Source organism: Agelaius phoeniceus, chromosome Z, assembly GCF_051311805.1.
Source record: "Agelaius phoeniceus isolate bAgePho1 chromosome Z, bAgePho1.hap1, whole genome shotgun sequence".
NCBI classification, from domain to species: Eukaryota; Metazoa; Chordata; class Aves; order Passeriformes; family Icteridae; genus Agelaius; species Agelaius phoeniceus.
In genome coordinates, this window is record NC_135303.1 from 62320668 (window position 1) to 62347494 (window position 26827).

The window sequence follows — 26827 nt, forward strand, 5'->3', positions numbered from 1 at the left end:
TAGACCCATCTGATACTTATCTGCCAAATAAAATCAGTTAAGCTTTCAAACAACAACTAAGATAGTCAAGTCCAGATTTAATATTAATGTATGTATGCTTTATTTCCCAGAATTTTACAACTATATGTAACTATAACTAGGGTAATGGGCAAGGGAACACTACAAAAACAAAGCAGAAAAAATTGAACTATTTGCAATTGAACTAAATCCAAAAATTTTGCTATTCAAAGCAATACTGGTAGTTGACATCTAATAATGAATCACATACTTTAGGAGAGAACAATTATATAGCTTTAGTACAATCTTCCAACCAAACCACTGCTTCTACAAATCACCTTCCACTTCCAAATCAACACACATTGACAAGGAATACAATGACCCGAGCAACCCACTTCCTTTTCATCTAAGGATAAACATCACTTCTAAGAGTACAGGATACTTCTTAAAACATCATTATTTTCATACAGTATTAAATGCACTAAATAAACACTTCTAAACTCTATATACAAGAGATGAAAAGTCCCTTCCAAACCCTCCTCAACTTAAGTCAGTCTACTGTTAGCCAGAACACAGAGCCAAAACACCACTCTTAGCGTGCTTTACCTGGCAACTTAATAAGAAAACTTTGTCTAAGAGTAAGTTTCCTCATAGCCTAAATCTAACCTTAGTTTTTCAAGCATTGACTTTGAGTGAAAACTGATTTATGTTTCTGTTGGTTTGAGAAGGACCTTAGGGTATCACCTGTCAATGAATTCACATATTCTACTCTGAAACCTTCTCTTTCTCTCCTTTTTTTTTTTAACTATACCTTTACAGTTCTCCCAATTAGTCTCCCAAAGTACTGTTCAACATATCGACAAAATTATTGAGAGGATGAGGGAATTTCCTTTTTATCCTTCATTCAGAGAAAATTCAAATCAGTGGGTCCTTTTCCACTATCAGGTCTCTTGTCATTAGGATAAACATCACAATGCAACTCCTTTTGCAGTCCATGCACAGAAACACCATTCATCCACATTGCCTGGGTGTCATTAGTGCACCACTAATCTGGTCCTTCCAGACCATGCCTTCAAACAGCTGAAGAGTCAGTACACAGTACTTCTGAAATATACGTAATTTAGGGAGTGTCTCTGCCCTGTTTTGTTTTGTGAGCTGCTTCTACAGATGCCATATAGAATCTGAGCAACAGCATCCTAAGAGGTAGGTTTGCTGTCAGAATTTGGCTATCAAGCTACCAAGTAAATTTAGTGTCATTTAGGAAGACTGGTACTGTCCCAGGCCTGGAGCTGACCAGCTGGGAAGAAAGTAACCAGAAAATTTTCTACTGCTTGATTAATGCCCATCCCAATTGAGACAAGTCTGTCACATCTTAGAAGGGACTACAAAGGAAGGAAATATATTAAAAAGTTAATCTTGTAGCAGCAATCTGTTCTCTGCATACATCATGCAATTCAAATGTCTACCAGCCTTAACAGAGCCTCTGCATACATCTCTTTTTATGAAGAAAAATACAGTTGAATACATTCTGGTTTTTCATCAAATAGTCTTTTTACATAGGTAAGATACAACATATGTAACTTGTAATTTAAAAAGACAAAAGTACAATTGAAGTACAGTGGTGTAATTGCTTGTGTCCCTGTGAAGCAGGCAAAAGTTAGGTATGTTTACTCAGCACTTCCACACCATAATGCTACATGATTTCTTCTAAACATATTTCAGTTTTGAGTAGCTTGACTGTCTAAAAAAGGTGTAAAAATAAGTTCGTACTTTTATTACTTTTTACACATTTAACACCCAAAGGATATATAAATATCAGCATAAATGAGGAAATATGATGAAATTAATTACTAAATAACAAAACCCCAGACTGTAGAACAGATTATAATGCCATCTCTTATTATTAGGTGATTTTTATCTAACCAAATGGCAGAATTTCCAACAATGCTTACTTTTCTTATGTGGTATGAAGTGAGTAACATACAATGCACAGCTTGAAATCCCATCATCACTGTTCAGGTTCCCTGAAAGTATGTGGTCTTCATATTATACAAACTGTTTTCATATTCACAGGCTATTGGATGTCATACTGGGGGAAGTAACAGGGAAATTGAATCAGTGGGTGTTAGGTTTCCTGATTTTACTGACTCAGTATCAAATATCATGCCAGTGCAAATGGACTGTGCTCTGGTAACTTCATTTAGGCATTTACCATCAAAATCAGCTGTAACACTTTTCTTAAAGTAAGAAAGACTGTGACAAGCCAAGTGTAACTTAATAAGGCTATGTCCTTCAGAAATATTGTGCAGCATTTAGCTACTTGGGGGATGTTTTCCTACATCAGAAAGACCTCAATCCACTACACACTTCACACCAAAAAAGTTCCAGCCATTATCTAATGCAACTTTCCAACTATTAATACACCATACCAGTAAAATAGTTTCTACTTCGTTTCTTTCTTTAAGAAGGAATACATATTCATTGTTATAAATCCTGCTGATATCATCCTTCACCTTCGCAAGTCTCTGCTGTTCTTCTTCCCACTTCTGTTGAGCATTATGAAATGTTTCCTCAGTCTCTGTCACTTTCTGCTGAAGGTTTTCATTGAGTACTATTGTTTACAGAAAAAGAGAAAGAAAAAAGGTAGAAGCAGCACGGCAAAACATATCCAGAAAAAAAACCCAACCACATAATGATCATCAGTTCTTCTGTGTATTTTGATACCCAGTAGAACGCTGCAACGTTAACTCTCCAGCACTGGAGAGCACCAACTTCTCTAAGAAGAAACCAGCAAATTTTGGAATCTATCACATCTTTCCCACAAGAACATAGGAATATTTGACAGATTTTAAAAATTAAAACACTTTTTTCTCTTGGAAAAGGATAAAAACCTGAGATAATTCTTTGTAGGTCCCTTCCGAATCAGCATATTCTGTGATTCTGTGAAATTACATCTTTATAGAATGGAAGACTTAATTTCAGATTTCTATATTTTGCCAGATTATTTCCAAATAATCTCACAAATAATTTGAAAAAACATTTCATATTTGATATAGCTATTAGTCTGTATAAATTAAATTTGCGCTCAGTTTAAATGACAGTAAAGATAGGCACCTGTTCCATGAAAGAGACTGTAGATAAACCTAAGGTAGGTTGGGTTAACTGCTCCTCAAGACATCTAAATCTTCAGCCCATAAATTACCTGAAATGGGGAACATTGTATACACACTTCAGTGAAAGCTTAAATGCCACGGAAATCTCATGACCTGTAAGCATAACCTTCATAACCTTTATAGGAGAAAATATTTTACAACAGCTTTTTATTTTACTGAATATAACTAGCTGCATTGGCATTTAAGTTATCACCACTTTGCAACAGGATTTTATTTCAAATCCATCCCAGTTTTCTGACATTTCTTCCTAGTCAGAAAATAATGAAATTAAGAGAGCACATTAAGATGACACAGAGAATCAGTGGACACAATGACAGGAAAGGACTGCCAGATGGCAGAAAATCAACCCTGAAAAAGTACAGCAGAAAAAAATCTGGAGCAAACACTGAAGGGTACAAGGCACTAATGAAGCATTCAGCCTGAAAAGATATGCTGGGGTCATACCAAAGCACACTGTGAAGTGAGAAAGGCTCCAATTGGCAAAGGAAAAGAAGCAGAAAATTACTAATTGCTAAAAAATTAAGCAGCAAAATTATAATTTGGTTTCTATGGCACTTGTCACAGACATTAAAAGTTTGAGAAATTTCAGCCAATGGAATTTGTTGTCAATTGACAGACTGCAAATTATTGACTAAGGTATTGAAAGAGACTAACACACATGTGCATTTAAGAAGATATCCCTTGCCTCTGTAAAGCCTCTGCTATCCCCTTTTTGTTCTCCAGTCCCCTCACCACAGCCTCACAGCCCAGTCTATTCAGAAAAGTGACAGGCAGCCCAGCAGAATAGGTTCACTGTGCTGTGGTTCCATCCTCATCAGTCCCTCCCGAGTCAGGCCTCTTGGTACCTGCATGGCATGATTCTTATACTGGCAAGGAAACCAGCACACATGGAAAGAAACATGAATTTGCTCTAGGTGAGAAACTAGCAATTCAAGTCTTCCATTTGTAATCACAGAGAAATTTCTAAAGGGGGAAAAAAAAGCTTTTTACCAGATTACAATCCTTAAGATTCATTATTTTTAATGTGTTTGCAATCCGTAAGATTTTTGATTATTCATGTGTTCTCCAAAGGAATGAAAGTTCAGCTTTCCAAACATCTTAAAAATACTGGTTACTTTAAGTACTAGCAAGATCCAGACTGTTTTGGTTCTTGGAAGGTTAAAATCTTCTAGGAGTACTCCAAACTCTTCACTGAATATCAACAGCTCATCAAACTCACATATACATCTCCTGTACTTCATGAAATAGATACAGTAGTTTAGGTAACTAAGAATGCACCTCATTTCCTTGTAAGAATGAGAAATCTCTCTATTTGAGAAGTATAAAGGAAATCTGAGTTTCTGAAAAGTAGCAGGAAATAAAAAGTCTACGTAAAAACCTTCCCTTCCACATACTATAGTCATAACCCACATTACTATAAAAAAAAAGAAACAAAAACAACAAGAAGAAAATAAACCAGACATGAACAATAAAAATCTTTACACATTTGAAAAGATGAAAGGAAATACACATATGATGAGAACTTCTGGAAAAAACCTGCTGGAAATAGTGCAAACAAATGAGCAGGAGTTAATTTTTCCTATTCTTTTTCCTTCCTTTTTTTCCCTCTAAAATGGAAAAGGAAGAACTACCAGACACAGGGATAACCTGGTTGTGAAGATGGCCACCATGATTACAGTTCCATACACAGACAGCACTGAAGGAAGAAATAACAGAAGGTGATGGCCAAGAGGAAAGAAGGGTTGGAAGGGTTAGCCACAGGGTTAGTTAGTTCGAATCCACACATGAGACAGTAAGAGCTTTGTGAACTCTTATGAGTTTTCAAAAGCAGATGGATAAGAGATTCAAGAAAAGCAGCAATAAACTAGAAAATGTAATTAAGTCCCTGCTTCTGACTTACTTTAATGACATGAAACAGACTTGGCTTTTATTCCATCTTTACTTCTTTGAAACCTACCTTGCAGTTCCACAAGTTTGTTTTTTGCATCACTTAATTCTTCTTCTGCAGTACACATTTTCAGATGGGCACCTTTTCTGGCAACTGCCAATTCATACTCCAGACCTTGTCGAACGGCCTCTCCTCTCTCAAATTCTGACCGTAATTTGATTATCTGTTTTTCATAGTTGGATACCTAGAAAATAAATTTCACAAAACTGTTAACAATGTTCCCTTGAAGAAGTGCAATATGTAACAGAAACACACCTACAGAATACTTTTTAAAGATACTTGGAATCACATCCACAACTGCCATCTTATTCCACTTGAATTTGAAATACAATCTTGCAACTGCATGCTTATGCACATTTTGATACTGGTTTTTGTGAACTGATCCTTTTCCCAGATGAATTTCATGTACCTTAAACATCCCCCTCTATTTTTCAAAAATATACCACCTTAAAAAAATTTACCATACATTACTGTCATCTTCCTGCACCTCAGAGGAAAAAAAGCCATAAAGAGAAACATTATATTCCAGATGATTTTCTGGTAACATTCAGAACAGTCATATTGGGATACTAGATTACCAGACATCTAGTAACTCACAAGTACATATACAAGCATAAAATTCAGTCCAATAATGCTCAGTAGTCAAACAGATGCCTTTAATGCTAACACACAACAAACTAAGAATAGAAAACATTTCCAAAAGGGATCTTATACAGGCTGAGAAACAATCTTTGCTGCCAAAAACTGGATTCAAAAAACCAAGTTCAAGACATTCCAACACAAGAAGATGGAAAGTAAGATACATACTCAATCAGAACATCTACAAAGTAGCAATATTCTGGTAAATGAGAATTTCATACATGGGAAATCACCCACATTATAAAGGATTTCCTTGATGTTGTTGCAGCAAACTAGTACTGAAATGATGTAGCATTAAGAATATACTCAATTAACCTTTTCTTTAGTCTGAATGTCAGTTCCCTGACTAACAAATACAGGAAAAGGTGGGTGCTGAGTTGTAATCAGTTTCAGTATATTGCTGCTAGGCTCAGTTCCCACATTTGCTTCCCACAATCTGGCAGTTGATAATCTGGTTTAAACTATGCTACTGAAGAAGTATTACTACTACTGTAGGTAGTAATTCTGCTCTAGGCAATCTCCCAGGAGAAGTTGATGTGGATGCTCATTCATCTGGTTTTGGCTAAGTACAGCCAATAAAACAAGTTTGTTGTTCCATGTACATTTATTACGTAGGTCTGTACCCAAAATAAGAGATGCCTGCTTGTCCCACAATGACTTGTTCTTGTGCTTCAGTTAGATTGTTATTTTCCCACTGCCTTATCAACTGTGGTGTCATTGCAAAAAATGGATCCATGGAACTATCTGGATTAAAACAAACAAACAAACAAACAAACAAACAATCTCTTACTTTGAGCTCGGGGTGTACAAGATTCTTCTGCATTTTGCTGTTGAGAAGTGCTTGAGTTACCTACCTCACCTTTAACTATTAACAGTGACAGTAGAGGTGCTAACAGTATCTATGAACAGGCATAAGAGGTCTGTACTGTGATACCTTTCTTCATATTTTCCAGTTACAGACTATGCTTTTGATCTACCATCTGAGAATATTACTTCAATGAAATAAGATGACATTTATTCCAAGAGTAAAATAAGGCAAGTGAAAAAGACGTCCTTACTTCTTGATTGTGTTTAATAGCCAAGTCCAAATTTTCTTTTTTAGCTTGAAGAAGTTTCCATTTCAGACCTAAAACAGCATCCAATTCCAACTTAGTGCTCTTCTGCAGTAACTCACATTCCTCATTATGTAAGCTGCAAGATAGTATCATTTTAAAGAAAACATAAGCATTTCTTTTAAGTTTTAATGTTCCCTTATTTAATTATCAGATTGTGGGTCCAAAGCTCTATACATTCGCTTAAGTAAAGCTATGCCTACTGTTGCTTATTATGCAAACTGTGAGAGATGTAAAAGTAGGAACTTATATTAGATATGCACTTTTAATTTCCGTAAGTCGATTTAAGCATGCTTTTCATTATTTTTATTATTGATCCAATAAACTTCCAGGATGGTTACAAACATAATTTCAATAACATATATTAAAATGACTAGCAAGTTTCTGTCTATCTTTTCAGTAAGGCTCATTTTTAACATGAATTACTGTCTCAAAAGCATCACTGTCATGCAACAAATGCATAAATGTGGAATAAATCTCACTCTTCCACATTTTGTTTTCAAAAATATATATATATAAATATATATCTAAACTACAGATAAGCAACTGTTCACAAAAAAAAATACAAACTAAAGGTGTAGTCCTCTAAAATACTCTGTTATGTTATTTCCACTACTTTTTCAGCCAAAGAAAAATCTACTTGGCAGGTAACAGGATTTGCCTCTGAGCATCACAAGTACTATCAAAATAATCAAAACAAGCTTTTATGTAGAGAGTGGAAAATTAGTATAAAAATATATATTTAATTAACTAGCTTAATAATCTTGCAACCAATTATTATAACTTCAAAGTGGACAACTCAAAGTACTTCACGAGCTGAAACTCAGCCTTCACATTATTTGATATACATCATTTTTCAAATTACTAAAACTATGTAACAATGGCTCTACTAATCAGATGTTCCACACAAAAGTGAAAGAGCCACTAAATATGAATTAAACTGTAAAAAGAAACACGGTTAAACTAAACAAAAAAGTTGGCATCATTTCATGCAGAGCTGAAAATACTAAAATAGCTTACCTTGGTCTACATGAAGTCTTAATTAATTACAGAAAGAACAGTTTCATAAATTCCAGTATACTGGGTTTTTCTAAATAAAAAAATTATCACTTTACTCCTAGATTTATGCACAGGCACCATTAACATTTTTCACAACTAAAACCTTTACCTGATGATATGTTTTCTCACATAAGCTGACAAACACAAATGTCATCAACAAGTGGAACAGTGTTCTAGATTAAATGTAGCCTTTAAAGATATTAATAACAACAAATGATGAAATTTCAGGTTTTTAGCTGCAGCCTATAAATATTTTATAATTTAATAAATGCTGTCAAATCTTCATTTAAAAACAAGATGGACTTCATCTGTGTGATCAGAATAATTGTATGTCATCAGTACTTGGTCCACAGGGTGCCGTGTACTTAACACATTTTATATTTTTAATATATGTAGGAGATAAAGATCATTAAAACCTACATGTACTGCAAGAAAATCACTGGCACATTACTAGCTTCAGTATTTACATACCCAGAGGAACCAACATATCTCAAAGGGCAAACAACCAGTAAAATCCTATATCATTATTTTAAGCAACTCTTAGCTAATGCAATTAAGAAAATATGTGGTAAATCAGGAAGGAAGTAAGAAGAATCTGAACAGTGAGAGTAATACTTTTTCACTCATCCTAAAATCATGGGCCAGACACAGGTGATAAAAAGGGGACCATTATAAGGATCCTTAGGTGCACAATTCTCCAGGTGGAAAACACTGAAGATGCACATGTAGCATAACATGTATACAACTTTTATGTTTAGCAAATTAGCATGTGTAACAAAAATCCCCAATTAGAGATGTAAGTGGTAAGGTAATTTCCTCACAGTTCAATCTTCTTTCAATTCCCCCACTTTAGACAGGAACTAAATTTGGTTTATGAAAATGTGTCTCGGAGTTTTGTGGACTTCAACCTTGGTGTCCACAAAAATCTAACATTGGACCCCCAGATTGGAGCTACTGGGAAATTTATTTTGTTTCTCTGTCTAATAGAATAGGTAAAATGCTAGCTATGAATACTATGATAGGCTACAGAGCTACAAATATATGTGTAAAGAATATAGAAAATATATAAAAGAAAAAAAAGCAAAAATCAATTCAGCATCAAGAGCACCTGTAAACTGTACGAAAGATTTTTTGTGGACATCATATAAAGGTTTGGTAGACCTTTATTTTCCCATGGCTGGGGAAAACAGATGAAAAGTAGGTTGTTTAATTCAAGGATTATACAAGAAGTATCTGTCTCATCAAAAGACAGCCAAAAACCTGGTGGCACCAAGGTTAACAAAGCACCGGGTAGGGGGAAAAACAGGACCCAAAGTGAAAGCTAGGGGTGACTAATGCAAAAACCAAGGATTAAAAAAAGGGTAACCATTTTGATAGTTTGTGGGCAGCGGGGAGGTCATTCTACTTAAGCCTGATGATATTTAATACTTCTTGCAAGGAGAGCACATGAAATGAAAGCAAGGGAACAAGTACTTTTTTTAAAGTAATTAAAAAGAAACACATTCAAATCTTTAAGGAAATTACCTTGGTCTTTATGACAATCAGCTCTTAATAAAGTTCTTCCTTTCAATTCTTCTATTAATTATCCAGGAAAAAAAAAAAAGAGTGTACTGGAGATACCGGCACAATAAAACTTACTCAGAGAAAAATTTAACTATGTGCTTAACTGGACCAGTAGTGGGAAAAAAAAACCCACTACAAACAAGTTACATGGATACCACAATAGCAAATTAGGGACATTATAGAAATGAAAAATGTGCATAAGAGCATGAAGACAAACAACATAACTGTAAGTACTGGGAGAAAAAAGCATTGAAAATAACTTCTTATGCACAGCTTCTAAACTTACAATATTATTAGAAAGAACTTAAAAATACAAAGCAGAAAAGCCTATTTTTGTTCTTAGTATAGAGCAAAATCAGCAACTTAAAAAAAAGACAAGAAAACTGGCAGAATATTATGTTACCACTTCACTAATTTATTACTTAAATATTTTCAAATAAAATAGGAACTCAAATAAAATAGGAACTAAATGAGCCACCTTATTTCTGTGGTATTTTCTTTAATCCTCACAGCATCATCAGCACATGCCGTAAGTACTTTATGAAACCTTCATACTACCAACTGTAGAAGAGTCTTTCTTCCATATTCATTTACCAGTAGAAGTGCTACAAGCATAAAGTTCTTGGAAGCTTAAGTCACAAAATCAGGCAAAATCTCTGGAAAGTTTCAAATCATGTATGATTTTCATTCTAGGAGGAAATCAGAGACTGCTTTGCATTTCCATTTTCATATATTAATAGTTTGTTGATCATTGGTTTTGAATGAAAACATGTATTTTACCAGCTAGATCTTTTATCTAAGACACCATTTTTGCTAGTACTTTAAGACTCTTTAAGAAAGCATATCAGCAGATGAAACATCTTTTGAGTACTACATCACAGAATGCTCAAAAATTCACACTCACTTCACAAGTCAGCTAATTACAGTCAACAAAGAACATCACAGAGAAACAGTTTTCACTAGCTTTTCTTCCATATATGGCTGAAAATGTACAGTAATTTTGCATCAGAGGAACTTTCTTTTACTTACTATGTAGCAGTGTAATTATGCTAAACTTCTCCAGTTGAAGAAGCAGCCCCTAGCCCGACTTCCTATCCAAAGTATCTATTTACTGAATTGTGCTAGTGCTATACAACCAGCAGGTTCTTACAATCAGATTTTAAATTGTAACAAATAGCTCTCTCAGTTAAGATAAACAGAATGAATTAAAGTTTAATTGTGCCAAAGATCAGACACATACCAGGTTTGAAAAAATAAGAGCCATGTGCAACACTTATAACCAACCTCTACCCCCACAGCTATTGTAGAAAACCCTTCTGGAACTCTGCAACATTGTTCCCAAATGGAGACAAAAACTACCTCTGTCATGTCTCCTATACCCCTGTGAGAATTGTTTCATATCAGATGGCCAGTATGCACACCTGCAATGATGGAGTGACTGCTGCCAAAAATTCAAGAAAATAACAAACTCCTTAACAGCAATGTAATATTAAGAAGCAGGCATTCTTTATTCAACCAGATGCACAAGGCAGTAGCTCCTCCTACACTCTTGCATGCTGAGTATAGTAAAATTTCTGATTATACACTGTATTTTACATACATATTCATTGATTGTCCCAGAATAAAAATACACATGATAATAATTTACTCATTATCATTTAAGTATTTTCCCTCTCCTTTAAGCATGTATTCCTCTGTCCTGGGGGTCTCTCTGGTAGTCCACAGTGGTCAGGGACACCAATGTTACAGCTGACATAGTCAAGCTGGCAGGGCACTGGGTGAACTTCCAGTTCTCCTTCTCACATAATGGGCATTGTGCAGTTCCACAGGCCAATGGCTGTAGGAGAACAACCATTGTGTTAGCTCACCAGGTGTAGACAATTTATTGCCCAGTAACATGACAACATTAGTGGACAAAGGAAGGGCTACAGACGGCATTTATCTTGGCTTTTGTAAAGTCTTTTGACACAGTCCTCCACAACATCCTTCTCTCTAAATTGGAGAAATGGATTTGATGGGTGGACTCATTGCTGGTGGATATGAGAACAGTTGGACAGTAGTATCCAGAGGATAATGATTAATGGTTCAGAGTCCCAAAAGAACATAAATGACAAGTGGTGTCCCTCAGGATCCATACTGGGATCATGTTATTTAGTATCTTCATTAATGACACAGACATAGGGATTGACTGCTCTCTGACCAAGTCTGCAGATAACACCAAGCTGAGTGGTGCACCTGATACACCTGAAGGACAGGATGCCATCCAGGGGGACCTGGACAAGCTCAAGAAGTGGGCCCATGGGAATCTCAGGAGGCTTACTAAGACCAAGTGCAAGGTGCTGCACCTGGGTCAGGGCAAGCCCCAGCACCAGCACAGGCTGGGAATGAACAGATCAGAGCAGCCCTGCCAAGAAGGATTTGGGGGTGCTGGTGGATGAGAGGCTGGACATGACCCAGCCATGGGCACTCACAACTCAGAAAGTCAAATGTGTCCTGGGCTGCATCCAAAGCAGTGTGGGCAGCAGGGCCAGGGAGGGGATTCTGCCCCTCTGCTCTGCTCTGCTGAGACCCCACCTGCAGGGCTGCATCCAGCTCAGGAAGGACATGGACCTGTTGAAGCATGTCCAGAGGACGCCCAAGAAGTTGATGAGAGGGATAGAGCACCTTTCCTGAGGTGAACTGGTGCAAGGCTGAGGGAATTGGGTTTGTTCACTCTGGAGAAGAGAAGCTTCAGGGTGACCCAACTGTGGCCCTCCAGCACCAGAAGGGAGTCTACAAGAAAGATGGAGAGAGACTCTTTACAATAGCATGTAGTGACAAAACAATAAAGAATGGTTTTAAACAGAAGAAGAGAAGGTTTAGATTAGATATTAGAAAAATCCTTTACTCTGAGAGTGGTGAGGCATTGGAACTGGTTGCCCAGAGAAGCTATGGACACCACATTCCTGGCAGCTGGCTCAAGACCAAGGTGCATGGGGCTCTGTGCAATCTCGTCCCATGGAAGGTGTCCCCCTCCAAAGAGGTTGGAATTCAAGGATCTTTGAGGTCTGTTCCAACCCTGGCCATTCCATAATTAAGATCTAATAACTGTATTGACATGGCATAGCTTGCTTATATCACACCGTGGTTGGTTCTTTTTTCAGTCTGAATTACACAATTTCAGAGATCTGGAAAATAAACCACAAAACCCAAAACTATATTACTAGACTAAAAAAAACCAGAAATGAAACTCACCTTCTATCTTCTGTGACAGAGTAGTTGACTGGAGAGGATGAACTCATGATGGCCAATAGACAGCTTTTCAAGCTGCATAAACCATAAACTCTGGAGAATGAATTGTTGACTGTATATACATTTACTTGACAAGCTTCCAAGATGATTCTTCCATATCATAAAAACATTACAATCTGTAACAGAGACATGCTTTAATTTATTTGCCAACATAATGAAAGAATCATTTGTTAATACTCACAAGCAGTTAGAAAACAGTGTTACTACTATGTCATATGAACAACTACCAACTATAATTTTACAGTTTTAGACATCTATGTGAATTGTACTTCTAATCCTCAAAGCTTAAATACTGTAGATCAATATATACATATATAGTAACATAGCAGAATGTCTCCTGCCAAGGTTTTCAGAATATCAGTAAAAGGTATTTTGTTCCCACACACTGATCGTCTATCTCGTAAACATATTACAAACTCCATTTCTCTTCAAAATAATTCTATTGAAGATAAAAGTGTATACCATGATTGAATGTACTAGTGTGCTGTCTGATAACAGCCTTTAACACAGCAAGTCTTCCAAGTGTTTTACAAACCTGGAATTTTCTATTTGAACATATTTTTATTGTATTAGATAAATTAGCAATAGTTAGGACTATACAGAAGGAATTCTAAATTGAACTGTAACTCCACTCATCTTTAGAAAAAATCATTAATTTAATGTCACAATAAAAAAGAAATCAATATAGACAACATAAAACATATATTTATAACGCAATGGATGAAAAAAATTCCATTGCTTATGTCAAGTTGCACAGCCAACTCATTAAAGACGTCTTTTCATTAATTAAAGCAAGGTAACATGATATATAAGCTGTATTCAACAGTCAATATTGATGAGCCATAAAGGTTTGTTTTTGAACATGACAGCAGATGGACATCCATATTAAAGTCCAAAGCAGGAAACTCACCTGGACTCCATTTTTACCATCCCCGGTTTGCAGTCACATGTCCACAGAATCATAGAATAAGCTGAGTTGGAAGGCACCATTAGAACTATCAAGTCCGAACTCCTGGCCCTGCACAGCACACCCCAAGAGTCACACCATGTGCCTGAGAGCATTGTCCCAATGCTCCTTGAATTCTGTCAGGCTGGTGCTGTGACCACTGCCCTGGGGAGCTGCTCCAGGGTCTAACCACATTCACCTAAGGGTGAAGGACCTTTTCTGAATATCCAGCCTAAACCCCCCCGACTCAGTTTCAGGCCATTCCCTCTGTCCTGTCACTGGTCATCAGAGATTAAGGATCAGTGCCTGTCCCTCCCATTGCCCTTGTGAGGAAGTTGTAGCTGCAATGAGATCTCCCTTCAGTGTCCTGCAGGCTGAACAGACCAAGTGACCTCAGCCATCCCTCACAATGTTTTCACCAACCTTGCAGCCCTCCTTTCAATGCTCTCCAATACTTTAATGTATATTTTATATTGCGGTGTCCAATGCCAGCAGTTGGTGTAATATATTAATATAAACTGATTTTAGTAATTCCAGTGGCTGCACTAGAAATATGGAGAAGAAAAAAAAAATTTCTGCTTCAATCTATAATTTTAACAAAAAATGCAGCAAAAATAAACTTACTTCTAACAACTCTGAGTTTTTGGTTTGGGTTTTTTCTTTGTTTGTTTTGTTTTTATGGAAAAGCAGTATATTCATATAGAATAGCTACATGTATCCTTTGTGATTTTTAACATCTACACATCAGAATTCACCTTGGTACATGTGTTCATAAAACTCAAAACACAACAATTGCCATGTAACTCGCACTCCTTGAAAAAACAGCATAGCTTTTTTTTCTCTTCTCAAATGAGAAAATAGTTGAAAACCTCATTTTCAAAGTATAGCCTGTAGTATAATTTCTAGGCACATGTTAAGTTCCATTATTTGTGACTTGCATACTGAAAACTTTAACTTTACATGAGAGAAGAAATTCTTGACAAAGTACTTGCAGTACTCAACACAGATGTTAGATTCTTCGATAAAAAAGAAAATTAGATATCCTGGTATCAAGAAAAATGAGGTATCCTCTATCAATTGTTCCAAATTTTCAGCTCGTGTTAGTGGAACTGAAAATTTGGAGCTGAAACCTTCAGACATAGCTCTGAACACTAAGAAACTAGGTTTTTATACCACCCTTTTCTTAATATTTATTGTCAAAAATATGTATGTGGCTTTATACCAAAATTTGAAAAGTAGAAAATGAAAAAAAAAAGAGGTGCAATTAAGTAGATGCAGCAGAAAAAAAAATCTGTCTCAAAATATAAGCAAAATCTCCTCTGACACTTCATACCTGAAGTTTTAGAACTTTCTGAAATTACTTTTAAGTATTTTAATTATTTTGGCGAAGGAGGGGAAAAGGGAATATCTAATGACTGTTTTCTGGGAATGCTAATGACCTTGAATATACAACATCTCTCTGGTAAGATGCACCTCCATTGTTTACTACCACACAAATGGATACACTCCAAAAGCATGCTATTTCAATCAGGGAAAAAAAAAATTGAAGGGGCATGGAGTGGCTCGTCAAAGCCCCACAATAAAACAAAATAGTTAGGAAGTTTTTACTTGAGGAGGTAATACATTAGATGGATGTTACCAACAAAATTTGTGGCTTATTCTCCTCACCAACTTTTGAATATGCTTTACTAGCTTTATGAAGGCCATTGATTTAGACTGGATGTGGGGAAGAAATTTTTTAATGTGAGGGTGTTGAGGCACTGGAACAGGTTGCCCAGAGAAGCCGTGGATGCCCATCCCTGGAAGTGTTCCAAGACCAGGCTGGATGGAGCTCTGGTTTAGTGGGAGGTGTCCCCTGCCCTCGGCAAAGGAATGGAACTGGAGGATCTCTAAGGTTCCCTCAGCAAACTGAATCTAACCAAGATGTACTAATTTGAAACACACCAAGCCAGGCGGAACTACCACATCTGTGCTGCAACTCTAAGAGCTCACCAGTTTCGGCTGAACGAGCCACTAGCTTTCCACTAACGCGAGCTGAAAAATTTTAAGCAAGCTAAAAACCAAAGTAGAGGCATCCCTTCGCACCGCTTGTCCCGGAGCGGCGCTGGCTGCGCGCACGCCGTAACGGCGGCTTTGGCGCTTTACCTGGCAGGAAGGCCTGAGGGAACAAGGTGAGAACAGAGCTCCAGCAGCAGCACCCCGGGGCCGCTCCGGGCAGCCGGGAAGGGCAGGGAAGCGCCGGGAAGCGCCGGGAAGCGCGGCGCCGTTCCCAGGTACCGCCAGCAGGGACGCGGCCGGCGCGGCGCGCCTCCGCAACGGCAACTTCCGGCCACGGCGTAACGTCATCAGCGGGCGGGCGAGCGGGCGGGCGGCGCGCGGCCTGTGGCGGGCGCTTCGGGTTCCGAAGGCAGAACGTGCGATAGGAAATGGAAATGAGCGCCTGACGTGAGAGCCAGGCTGAGGTGTGCATGGCCTCGGATTCGGGCAGCACGCTGTTCCCTCGTATTATCAAGAGGAAACCAACAGGTAAATGGTTTCGAGAGACCCTGGGACGAAAGTCACAGCAGGATGGGGGAGATCGGTAACGAGGTTGGCATTGCCCTTCTGGTCGCCTCACTGTACAAAGGGAAAGGTTTCCTTGAAACAGCTCCGCCGAGAATTTCAAGACCCAGGTGTAAACATGTATGATGTCAAACAGCAGCAGCATAAGCGAGTGAGTGAATAAAATCTACCCCACCATATCCTAGAGAAGTGGACAATAGCAGTAATGTCAGTGGTATAGCCTTCAAGGTACAAATTGAATCTTTACTAAAAATTAAAAAGCTCTGTAATATTTTTGCCCTCTGAGATAAAGACTCAAAACTTAATTTCTAGTCTCTAACTTGATTTCTATAATTGGCTTTTACTGATGGTTTTTGTGCTTCTCCATCATGTAATTATTCCAAATGTCTAGTTCCAAATGAATTAAGTTCTTTGCCCAGGTTCACAACAATAGATTTCATTATGTTGCAGTTCTTTTAATAACAGCATGGTTAGGGTTTTTGATCAAAAATACAGAGTGAAAAGGATGTCCTCTCTGCTGTTGTCTGATGAGTAGTCAAAAATTAATATGAAAAATAGCCTCAGTTAATGAAAAAAATATAAGTTATGTGATAATATGAAAGGAAGCAGAGACTTGGCATCATGTTTGAATGGTGTGATAGGTTTTGGCAGTATAAAAACTTGGGAAATTATGAACCAGTAGTAATATTAGCTTAACTGCCCCAAATGTCCCACACACTGTTTTTTATATTGATTCACAAAAATTACTTTAGACACAATACTGTTGCTGAATGCATGTAGTTAAACAAACACTTTTCCTTCCTCTCATACTGAAAAATACATATCATATATAGAACCATATATAGAATTATTTTGGTTGGAAAAGACATCTAAGATCAAAAAGTCCTACCATTAACCCAGCACTGCCATGGCCACCACTAAACCATGTCCCTAACTGCTGCATCTATATGTCTTTTAAATACCACAAGGGATGGGGACTTTTGTCCCAAGTGGTCATTCATTTTTGCATAGGAAGAAAGTTTTTTATCTGTCTTAACATATTGATGATTTTCCATTTTTTATGAGAAAGTTGATTTCAGGAATATGAACTTTGCCACCTTCAAGAAAATCGAACAGATCTGACTTGTTTCAGCCATCAGAAAAAAAGCAAGAACAAACTGGATAACACAGATGGTGTGAAATTTTACAGTTAAAGTTTATAAAACAACATTTTGCATCTAAGGAGGAGAGAGCCTAGAACAAATCACAACTTGCTCTGTGGCAGCTGAAGTTGATGTTTTGGGCCTGACTTGAGTTTCCCTAACTTCAGCAGTTAGGGACATAGTATCAAAACTGGAAGAGGTAAGATAATTCTTCTCACAAGGATTTATGTTTATGCTCAAGTGGCACAGAGGAGAGCTGACAGAAAACTGACCTGTAAAACTTGTGCATCAGGCCACACACCAAAGATGGAAACTTGAGCATAAAATGGCTAGGTCTGCCCCTGTGAAACAGTGTAAGGAGTAATTTTTTGTGCCATACTATGACTTGCAGGTGGGGCCATCACATAGGACTAAACCCAGAGGGGGTTGACAGGCAAGCTAATTTTTGATGCAGAACTGGAATTAGACACAGCAGGACAGGCCATAAGCAGGCCATAATAAAGAAGGTAGTGGGTTTATATCTGGTTTTGCGATCTTCACTTTGAAGAAAGGTATTTGTGGGGAGGCTGGCGGTGGCTGATGTGCTCACTAAGGAGATCAGCTGACAGAAACAGGAGAGGAGGACATAATGGCTTGAAATGCTAGGTGAGGAGGAAGCTTAATGTGGACTGGTAAACAAACCAGGAGAGAATAGATATGGAGAGGACAAGGGGAGTAATATAGTCTGAATTAGTAGCAATTCTAGTTAGGAAACAAAACCAATCAACCAACCAACCAAAAAAAAAAAAATCTCCACCAAACACAGGAATTAATGGCGACTAAATAGCAAATAAGGATTCTGTTACAGACTTCAAAAAATCGAACAACCGTGAGTTGTTGTATGCTGGGGGAAGTCAGGACATCAAGCAAGTGGCTGGGGAGTACTCGGGTGACACGGGCAGCTTTGGGTCCGGCAGCAAGAAGGGATGAAAAGCCCGGCAAGGGAACGGCTCTGTAGCAGAGCTCGTGGGGCGTGAGACACACAAAGGGCCCCGCGGGGACAGCCGCACTCGCCCGCTTTGGAAAGGAGATTGGCGCTCATTAACCACGCCAGCCTGTCAGCGGCTGAGCAGGGCCCATTCCCCCGTGTGCGGCGATGCTCAGATCGGCTCCCGCCGCCACCGCGGCCGGGGGCGGTCCCACAGCCGCGCCGCTGCGGCGGCACCTCCTGCTACTGCTCCTCCTCCTCCTTTCTTCCTCCCCGTCCGCCTCCTTTCCCTCCAGCGGCGTCCCGGCTGCTCCGCCCCCACCGGAGGAGGAACGAACCATTTTTCTCACTGCGGGGAGAGGGAGCGAACGAGACTTTTCCCATTCCTTTCTCCAACCCTGCCTCGGATCCGGCGGTCTCTTTCCTCTCGTGGGTTCCCGCATTTCTGCAGGCGTGGAGGCTGGAGCCGAGGCGTCTGTCTTTGGGCGGGGCGCTGGCCGAGTCCTGGCCGGCCCTCCTGAGCTCCCCCGCCGCCCCTGTGCGGCTTGCCGGGTGGTACCGGCCCGCTGGCGGGAGGAGGCGGCGCGGCTGGGTTTCCCGCGGCGGGCGGCGGGCCGGACGCCAGCGCGGTTGGTAGCGGCGAGTTCACCGCCGGCGGTGAAGCGGCGGGCGGGCGGGCTGGGGAGAGAGAGGGAGAGGGAGAATGCGAGAGAGAGAGGAAGAGAAAGATGGGTCGGGGGGAAGAGGGAGAGAGCGAGAAAAAGGAATGGATGGAGAAGAGGCGGGCGGGCGGAGTTTCTTTTCCGCGCGCCCCCTCCCTCCCCCCCTGCCCCCCTGCAGCGCTCTCGCGCCATCGTGCCCGCGTGCGTGAGGGGGCGAGCGGCCGGTCGAGCAGAGGGGAGAGCGGGACGAGGCGGCGGGCGGCTGTCCCGGCCGGGGCGGCCTGGCCCTGCCCGCGGGCGGGCGCTGGCGCTGCGGAGTGCCCGGGGGGTCTCTTCGCCGGGGTGAAGGGCGGGCACGGCGCAGCGCGCCCTAGCCGGGGGCCGCCCCCCCTTGCTGACGTGCCTTCTTGTGTTGCCCTTCTCTGCTCTCTCCCGCCCCGGTGTGTTTATCCCGGCAGCGAGTGGCACCTCGTGTGGCTGGCAGTACCTCGGTGGTTTCTGGAGGTGCAGAGCCTTTCCTTCTCTGAGCCCGGCTCGCCTGGCGGCAACAGGGCGTCACGTTGGTGAGAAAACATGAGCCGAGATTTCAAACCCGGAGACTTGATCTTCGCCAAGATGAAAGGTTACCCCCATTGGCCGGCCAGGGTAAGGCTCGCCCTCCTCCCCCTACCTCGCCTCCTTCTCTGCGGGGCGCGCTCACACACCTGTGCTGAGCAGCACCTTCAGCTTCGCCTCCTGTGAGGGAGGATACGACTGGGCTCCCGGGGATAGAAGCGGCTTTGCAGTCACATTGCAGATCGGTACCGTAAAAAGTAGCCCTCTCAAGTAGTCATTAGTTGTTCTAATTTGTGTAACGCGGCTTTACGAAATGAAGACTGCTGTATGGTAGGTAGCCTGACACTGGAGCATGTGCAGGCCCCTGGAGCTGGAGCTGTTCAATAATGGTGTCTCCAAATAACTGCTCTTGGCAAAAAACCCCCACGAATTTATGGCAAGATTACTCCTAAATGAGCTATGTCTACCGCGCCTGTTTCTGTTAAATAGACTAAATGTATGTGGTAGCTTGTCCAGTCCTTTTTTTGTGTTCTCTGTGGTCCAGTAGAAAAGGCATGCAAAGTTCTGGGACTGCTCTAGGTCATTTGTTGGATGTGAGAATGGAGGTAAAAAGGTATTTATGCTGACTTGGAAATTGGGGTTCTTTTAAAGTTTATTACCCTTTTGGTAGTACTTCACATTTGGACTTCCACAAGTTATCAGGTCAGGATAAGGGTAGGAAGTCTTCCCGTTGCTTTTCCTTAAGGATGGGCAGTATGTGGATGAAATTGAATTGTGCCTTTTACCTGTAATGCATTGTAATTTCTCCTTTTAAGAGAAGTGGTCATGTGAAAAGTATGTCTGTAAACTGAAAGTAATGTAATTTTCTATTGTTGCTTATACTGGTTTTGATTCTGCTATTTTTTTACATACTGTTAAAAAGAGCTCTAAGTTCCTGATTTACTTTTCTGTAACTTTTTTTATTCCCATTTTAATGCTTAATTTTTTACATATTTTCCCCTAAACTGTTCTTGTCTCTTACTTGATTTGAACTATAATAGGCTGTGTTTTTCCTAGGTGGATGAAGTTCCTGATGGAGCAGTAAAACCGCCTATGAATAAAATGCCTATTTTCTTTTTTGGCACCCATGAGACGTAAGTTCTTTATATTTCAGGGTTGTCTTTTTCATTTTAAAATGCTGTGACAAAAATATATCTTCTCTGAATGTAGTATTTCAAGCTATTGTATTTATTAGCACATCTTCCTGAATTGATCTGTTTTGTCAATATATGATTCTGTAAAATTTACTTAAACTCTTCAAGGGAATGGTAGACCATAACCATGTATGCTTTGCTCATCAGAGGAAAAAAATTGTACCCACAGTGATGTGGCTGATTGGGTTTTCTGTTTATCTGTAATGAGTTTAATTATAGTCCTCTATATCGTCAAAATTCTCAGTACTATATTGTCAAAGAAAGTGCAACAGACAAAATTTGAGAGATGGACAGATAATCATGTACTGGAGTTGTTTTTATTATTTGGTTTATTGTTTTTTTCCTTATGAGGTTTTGGGTTGTGGATGGTCTTATGAGATCTGGAGATAGAGATGAGGAAGTACAGGTAGCTTCATACCTATCAACCTGCAAAATACTGATCTTTGGGTACTTTGAGCAGTGTTTTGTGGTGATACAGTATTAGATTTGAGAGACTGTATGTCTCCACTGCTGAATTTAATAGAAAATATCCTGGGGTTTATATAGTTATCTGTTTTTGAAAATTACTGTGTTGCTTTTTAGCATGACTGGTTGGGTTACTGTAGATTTAAGGAATCATCAGATTCAGTGCTCCATTTTTTGTTTGAGTTGCCAAAAGAAACCAAAGCAGTTTAAACCTGTATTAGTGTGCTTTTCATTCTTCTGCTTTTCTTTAAAAAATGGCAGATTGAAGTTGTGTGCAAAAGTTGTCCATTTCTCTCATTTTGTGGAGGGATCTTACTTTTTTCAGCTTATTAAACGGATTGGAATTGCTTTTATATGGTACTTTGTATCCATCTTTAGCAAGTAAGTATCTTGCTAAGATGATACATTGTCCTGTTGAGTTAAAGAGTACGCATTTCCTACTGCTGGCATTACTTGCTATTACTTTTCTTAAAAAGCAATTTCTGTGATGAAAAAGATACCTATATGCTGGATCATGTATATTTTTTTCAGCTAATCTCATCTTTCAATAAATCTTTCAATGCTATTTTTTTTTTGTTTGATTGGAGTTTTTCTGTGTGTGTAATTTTGTGGGTTAAGAAGAGTTCCTGGAATTCGATTCAAGGTTGCAAGGTTTGTCTTGTCCATTGTTTTAATTATCATTTAAAATGTGTTAGGTTTCCTTTTTTTTTCTTGAATTTTTCACATGACGAAACCTTTTCTTTGGCAACTGCAACACAATGCTGCTTTGGTTCTGTTGTTGGTGTTGTTGCCCACCCTTCACCCCCTGGGCACTTTGTGTGTCAGTCTGGGTTGCAGTGGGGTTTTGTGCAGTTCCAAATAAGTTTGGGAATGCAGGTTGAATGTAAGGAAGACAGAAATAACTCCTCATCTAAAGGTTTAAAAACACCTCAGCAAGTTTTGAGAAGTTTTATGTCCAACTTCAGATTGAGCATAGGGCTCTTAAGAGGTGTTTGAGTTTGAAAAATTTAGTAATTTTTGGTGGCTTAATGTGTGAGTAATTTGGAATGGTTGTTCCTCACTCTGCTGTAGTTACTAAATAAAGTTTTGCCGCAATCTAGTTTTTGTTAGGCTCTAGGTTCCGAGTTACTACATTTCAGAAATCCGTGGAATACCAGAGAAATGTTTTGCCTCTGTTTCACACACATTGCAGTGTATGGTGTTCCATGACCCAGCTCTCTCCTGGTGTTTGTTAAGCATGTTACTTATCTTAAGATCTGTAGAGTGATCATAGGTGAAACTTTTCAAGTTCTTGGTCTCACTTATTCCTTACAGCAGATACCTATAAATTACAATAGGAAGGAACTGATTGGGTGACAAAGGAGACTGATGTTCCATGGCCTGTCATTTTATTTAGATTTTTAGCTGTAAATAGTGACTTCAGTGATCCATCAGGAATTACGTAGAGTTAACAATTTCTTGTACTTTTTTCTTGGGAATTAAAGTAAATTTGGTAAACTTGTTCTGTGCTGTGCTTCTCACAGTTAAGATTTACACATTGCGCAAAGTTAGATACTCTATCTCCAGCATTTTACTAGGCTGTCTATGTATAGTCTATCATATTGTAAATAGTGGCAACTCTGAAAACTCACATAATCAGTTTATCATGCTAAAAACTCCTGTATAAAGGATGACAGGATTTCAGGCTGCATGGATGGTTACAGCAGGTAAAAGGAACTATGGCGGAAAAGGAAAGCAAGACTGGTTTGGGTATAATTCTTACTTGACTTCTAGAAATAATATTAGTTGAGTTTATGAAATTACTGTGGATAAGTCTTAACCTATACTTTGTATTTTTTTTTCTCTTAAGTTTTGTAAAAAAGCCATCTGAATGTGTTTCTATCTAGGGAGAGTAATAAAATTAATACTATTTAAATAAACACTTTATTTGGATATGTAGTGGCAACAGATCATATCAGTACAAATTTTGTTTGGTCACAGGCAAACAGGTCACACTGAACTCTAGTTTCTGGACTTTCTGTGTTAGGGTAATCTCTTTTTGTTCAGTTTTTCTTATTCCTTTTTCTTTATTGGTACATGAGGACTAAACTGCAGCAGCCTAGTTAGCTTCATAACCTTTTCACAGTAGCTATTCTCAGGTGTTTTTCAATGCCTGACAATATGGGCAGAGGCTTAGAGACTGAAAAAATGCTTACTTTTGGAGAATAGGGAAGAAGAGAGGAATGTTTTTCCTATTTTTGTCTCTCCCAGTTGCTCTGTCTGCCTACCATCTTTTTGGTCTGGGTAAATAAGCTTGGCAGGTGCACATTTCCCACACTGGCTGAACCCTCTCTAACTGTCTCTTGCCAAGAGGTGGGTGATTTGCAGTCTAAGCTGACAATGGCTTACTTATACTTTGTGCACACAAATGAGTGTTTACAGCTGGAGTAGAAAATGCTTAAGCTTTCAATGAGATTCTATGTTTTTTTCTTTTTTCTCTCCTCTTTTTGGGGTGTAAGTCTGAGGTAGCTGCTTTTTTTTAAGGATAATGAAGGAAGTAATGGCATGGAGCTTAGAAATATCTGTTTAAATTTACCATGAGCTGATACTTCAGAAAGCAAGTGTCTGCAACTTTCAAATAGTTGGATGTAATATAATTGCAGTAGCACAATGTCTAGGCATGGATTGAAACTGAGAATGTACTACCAAAGAGTACATTTTTCTGTTAGCAGTAGGTAGATTGGTACCTGCTGAAATCCTAACTTCAAAAGACCATGAAAGTAGAGCAGAAATGAAATAGTCTTTGATGCTCTTCAGCATAAACTATAATACTGGTTCCCAGTATTCCCTTCCCTCAGTGAGGAGGAAAGTCTCTGTTTGTGGTGGTAGTAATGGAGACCTTGGGGTGTTGCAGGCCAAAGTTTAGAAAACTAAGGACTCAGTAGAATAGTTGTTATAGTACTAATGGCTTTAATATTTAATAACACTTGGTGCTTACTTCTTTGAAAAAACTAACCAATTAAAATGTTAATTTTGTTTTTTCTTTCCTTAAGGGCATTTTTGGGGCCAAAGGACATATTCCCTTATTCAGAAAATAAAGATAAATATGGCAAACCAAACAAAAGAAAGGGTTTTAATGAAGGGTTGTGGGAAATTGATAATAATCCCAAAGTGAAATTCTCTCATCAGCAGGTAAGCTATGCAGACTCTACAAATCTTTGTTGCTTTGGATGGGGGAGGAGGGGAAATGTAGTGTTTTCCTGACACAGAATAATGACTTACTGCTGCTGTTTAACTGCAGGTTAGACAAAATTTTAAATAAATACTGTTTGTGTTTGGTGTCTTTTATCGATAGGATAAGAAGAGATGGGGGTTAAGTGGAGATATATACATACTTACAACTATATATATATTCCTGAAATACCTTTGTAATTGTGTGACTGCTTGAAAAGTGGTGGGTTTTTTGGAGTCTCAGTCACTCTGCCCTGTATATTCTAAAACCAATTGCCTATGTCCACAAGTATCCTTGTAAAATTCCAGTACATGCTCTCCTAGTGTGCAGTATTTTCATTCTAGCAGTTGGAAGCAAGGTGATGTTTGCCTTTTAGCCCCTATCACGTGACTTAATTCAATTTTTGTCCATCAGTAGTTCCTTGTTTCTTGCCCATTTGTAAGAATTCCAAGCTTAAACCAGAGCTATGCAATGCTACCCATAAAAGGACCCAAATTTATTATGAAGACAAATTCTCATGCTCATTTTTTCTTTGCTTGCTCTGGACATTCTGTAAGCTTTTAGTTTTTTTGCTGTGTACACTGAATGTATTCTGACCTTGGCTCCATTGGGTCTTCTAGGCAATGCTGCAATAATAATAAAAAGAAATGCCGTCTTCTGTTTTTATTTGCTGTTTTTTCACAACATGCCAGGTTGTCATTGCAGCACCAATTAATTCCAGCTTCATAAGATATCCATGTTACTGTGTTTCTAGTTTGAATGAGAACATGGATAAAGCAAATGCAAATAATAATGGAAATTTGCTTCTGAATTTGTCGTTCAGCTGCAAAAAGGTTTACTTTTGATAGTCTTCTACTCTGTGCTAGGCATTACTAAAAGCAAGTTTTACTTGAAGTGAATCAAGCCCTTTAGCCAGCTTTTGGTTTATTTGTGGGTGGTCCTTTTTGGTCTATTTTGGCTAATAGAGTACATCTGCAAAAGGCTTTATTTAACAGCTAAGGTTTTTTTGAGGAGTAGGACTTCTGGTTATTTTAAATAATGGAAAGATTGGATGTTTAAGTATGTGATGTCCTGATTTCCCTTGGAATAGAGTTAGTTTTCTTCTTAGTTGCTGGTGCAGTGCTATGTTTTGCATTTGGTATGAGAATGCTGTTGATAACAGTGTTGTAATTTTGACTAAGTAGTGTTTTCCTTGGTTAAGAGTAAACACTTTTTAGCAACAACTAAAACATCTGTGAGTTTTGAACATAATTTTCGTACTAAATCTGAAACACAGCACTGTACCAGCTATGAAGAAGAGAATTACCTCTATCTCGGCTGAATCTGGGTCTACTGGGGAGTTTATGGGGAAGCTGGAATTTGTTATAAGGGTGGCAGAGTGCCTGAAATGAGCTCTGAGGCTCTACCATCTTTGCCAAAAAAGGGTATGGAATAGGCAACAAAACATTCAATTTGGTGCAGTTTAGTCAGTTGACAAACACTTTTTGTTACTTCTTCTGGTAACAAGAAAGAAGGACAAAAAAAAAAGAGTAGGAGAACCATGCTTCCCTCTGGCCACGTCTACTATAGCTTTGTTGGTTACCAGTGTCCTCTCTGGACATTTCAGTGTGCTCCCTGGTAAGACAGTGGTGGTATAGGAGGCAGTCAGGTGTGAAGTGGTTACTTTGTTTTTGGTGTTCCTTGTTTCTTACTCAGCAGGTGCAGTGTGGGCTCCTCCATGGCCTGCAGCCCTACCCTGATGTGTACCTTCTGTCTCCTCTCTACTATTGCTTGGCATTAAGGGAGCTTCCATGTCTGACCATCCAGGAGCCGCTATGACAGTCACACTCACCACCACCTGAGCTGGGGCTGACGCCCTTTGCAGCAGACAGCTCCAGTGATCCCACTGAGTGCCCTGCTGTCTCCCTGCACACACCACACTCACACAGGCAGACAACGTTTCCTTTATGGCTGGACCCCAAGTTTTGTTTAGCAGTCTCAGACATCTGGGTCCATAAAATAATTTAATCATTATGCTACCACAGAATAACAGCTTGAGCTGGGTGCTGCCTCGGAGGGATCCTGGACAAAGGAAGCCCTGGACATTTTTACCCTCACAGGCTAAGCTTGGAAACTGTTGGGTCTTCCAGTTGAATCCTTGGTTCCTGATGTCTCTAAGTTTCCACTCACCTGGCTGGCTACTGTGCCCTTTGTTTGCAAAGTTCAAGATCTCTTGCCTCCAGCTCCTGCTGTTCACAGCTCAGTCTGCAATGACATGAACTACTTCCACTAAATGTACTCCTTAACTTCTCTTTGGCTTGGGCAATGGCTTATGTGTCTCTTCTTTCATTCTCCCTCCTTGA

The 26827-nt window shown here is 39.3% G+C and overlaps 2 protein-coding genes across 9 annotated transcripts in view; one reads left to right on the forward strand and one right to left on the reverse strand.

Moving 5' to 3' along the window:
* Window positions 1-16157, reverse strand: part of CCDC171 (coiled-coil domain containing 171) — a 158303-nt gene extending 142146 nt beyond the window's left edge. For 4 of the 6 annotated variants that reach the window (XR_013180148.1, XM_077172122.1, XM_077172124.1 and 1 more), the window contains exons 1-5: window positions 15874-16157; window positions 12726-12898; window positions 6816-6948; window positions 5128-5302; window positions 2427-2608 (exon numbers count right to left, since the gene is read on the reverse strand). Coding sequence is in view for 5 of the 6 variants with exons in the window: in XM_077172122.1 (XP_077028237.1) it covers window positions 2427-2608; window positions 5128-5302; window positions 6816-6948; window positions 12726-12772 (537 nt within the window). In the remaining variant the exon portion in view is untranslated. Of the gene's footprint in view, window positions 1-2426; window positions 2609-5127; window positions 5303-6815; window positions 6949-12725; window positions 12899-15873 lie in introns of those variants that run through there. The other 2 variants (XM_077172123.1, XM_077172126.1) reach the window with 2 other exon arrangements.
* A 2735-nt stretch (window positions 16158-18892) lies between these two features.
* PSIP1 (PC4 and SRSF1 interacting protein 1) overlaps window positions 18893-26827 on the forward strand; it is a 32375-nt gene continuing 24440 nt past the window's right edge. The window contains exons 1-4 of one of the 3 annotated variants that reach the window (XM_054651907.2): window positions 18893-19028; window positions 19520-19706; window positions 20673-20749; window positions 24307-24445. In XM_054651907.2, coding sequence (XP_054507882.1) covers window positions 19635-19706; window positions 20673-20749; window positions 24307-24445 — 288 coding nt within the window. In that variant the 5' untranslated portion in view covers window positions 18893-19028; window positions 19520-19634. The other 2 variants (XM_077172127.1, XM_077172128.1) reach the window with 2 other exon arrangements.